The following is a 1,272-nucleotide window of genomic DNA, read 5'->3' as shown; positions in this document are numbered from 1 at the left end:
TTGGTGGCTGTGATCGATGTTCTTTTGTTGACCACTCAAAGGGTGGCAACCCGCTTTGAATCAGTTGCAGGAGGTTGACTGCCTTAGACTCAAGTCTATTCTTGACAAAAGACCATGCTAGGGCTCTTCCAAAAGGAATAAGCAACTCCTCTATTTTTCGGCGTCTGAAACGTCTCCATGCAGTTTCAAAAATATATAGTGCGACTTCTCTGCTGATAATATTGCGTTGAATAACTCGTCTGAGCTGTAATAGCCCTTTAAAAAGAACACGGGGGGACTTCAGGCGGGTATATCTGGCAAAAGTTGATCGAATCAATAGTTGTTGTGACTCTTTAAAGATTTCAGAGAAGCGTTGACAGGTACAGTGGGAAGCGCCTTCAGCTTCCCAACCAAAGACAAAGAATACTTTTCCTGAACCCTAACTCGCCAAGACACGCTAAACCTATTTCAATTTTGGGCATTCTGGCCTGCGTTTCGAGACGAAATCATACAATACCGGACAGCTGATTCAATCACGTGCGCTGTAAAATGACCGAAGCCAAATTACGCAATGCCAAGAGTATGACGTAACCAATATCTAATGCAACAGCCACAGATCTGCGCAAGGACATAACTATATTTTAGAAGGCTTTTATCAGGACCTAGCAGGGATCACTACCTTTTATCTTAGCATTTAATATGAATACAATCGTTGTATTTCTGTAGACGTCAAAAACACTTACCAAAATAATTCAGTCAACTTCGTGCAAGTCATGCCCTCGCATCCTAGATGAACCTGCCCGAGAAGCCAAAAGAAGGGGATGGGCTTTCAAGAAAGGCTCTCAAAGGCGTTGGTGGTGGTATAGGACCCTGGGTCGGGTTAAGGGGCTCTCCATTTCCATCGGTTTCGGTGATCACCAAAGCTGGGGAGCAGCTATACTGCGTGATGTCTCCTATGGGTCGACAATTTTCTGGTTGGAGTGGAGGTTGGTTTTGATTAGTTGTCTCCAGCGCTTGAGAGAGCGAGCGAACTTCATAGTGTGCGGATGAGAAGGCGCAAGTAATCTGCCACAAAGCTTGACACATTTCTCCATCAACGAAACAGCTTCGTGAAGACTCTCTTGGGAATACAAAGTGTAAGCCAGGTTACCCATGCTGGTCAGAGTATCAGGATGCTCTGGCCCGAGAACCCGACCGCGAGCCTGCATTACCTGCACTTGTAGCTCCTCAGCCTCCTTCCATCGCCCTCGATGCCGGTATGTGGATGCCAGGTTCGCCATGCTAGTCAGAGTA

At 46.4% G+C, this 1,272-nt stretch overlaps 1 protein-coding gene across 1 annotated transcript in view; it reads right to left on the bottom strand.

Moving 5' to 3' along the window:
* Positions 1 to 893: 893 nt before the first annotated feature.
* The window catches only part of BJX67DRAFT_387531 (violaceus kinesin), a gene marked incomplete at its 3' end in the record, with an annotated part of 3,434 nt that continues 3,055 nt past the window's right edge, over positions 894 to 1,272 (bottom strand). The window contains exons 3-4 of the mRNA XM_071034230.1: positions 945 to 1,225; positions 894 to 902 (exon numbers count right to left, since the gene is read on the bottom strand). Of these exons, the coding sequence (XP_070880309.1) occupies positions 894 to 902; positions 945 to 1,225 (290 nt within the window). The remainder of the gene's footprint in view (positions 903 to 944; positions 1,226 to 1,272) is intronic.

Source organism: Aspergillus lucknowensis (genome assembly GCF_044049455.1).
Source record: "Aspergillus lucknowensis strain CBS 449.75 chromosome Unknown BJX67scaffold_152, whole genome shotgun sequence".
Taxonomy (NCBI): domain Eukaryota; kingdom Fungi; phylum Ascomycota; class Eurotiomycetes; order Eurotiales; family Aspergillaceae; genus Aspergillus; species Aspergillus lucknowensis.
Note: the sequence above shows the minus strand (reverse complement) of the source record. Positions and strands in the feature narration are given on the sequence as shown.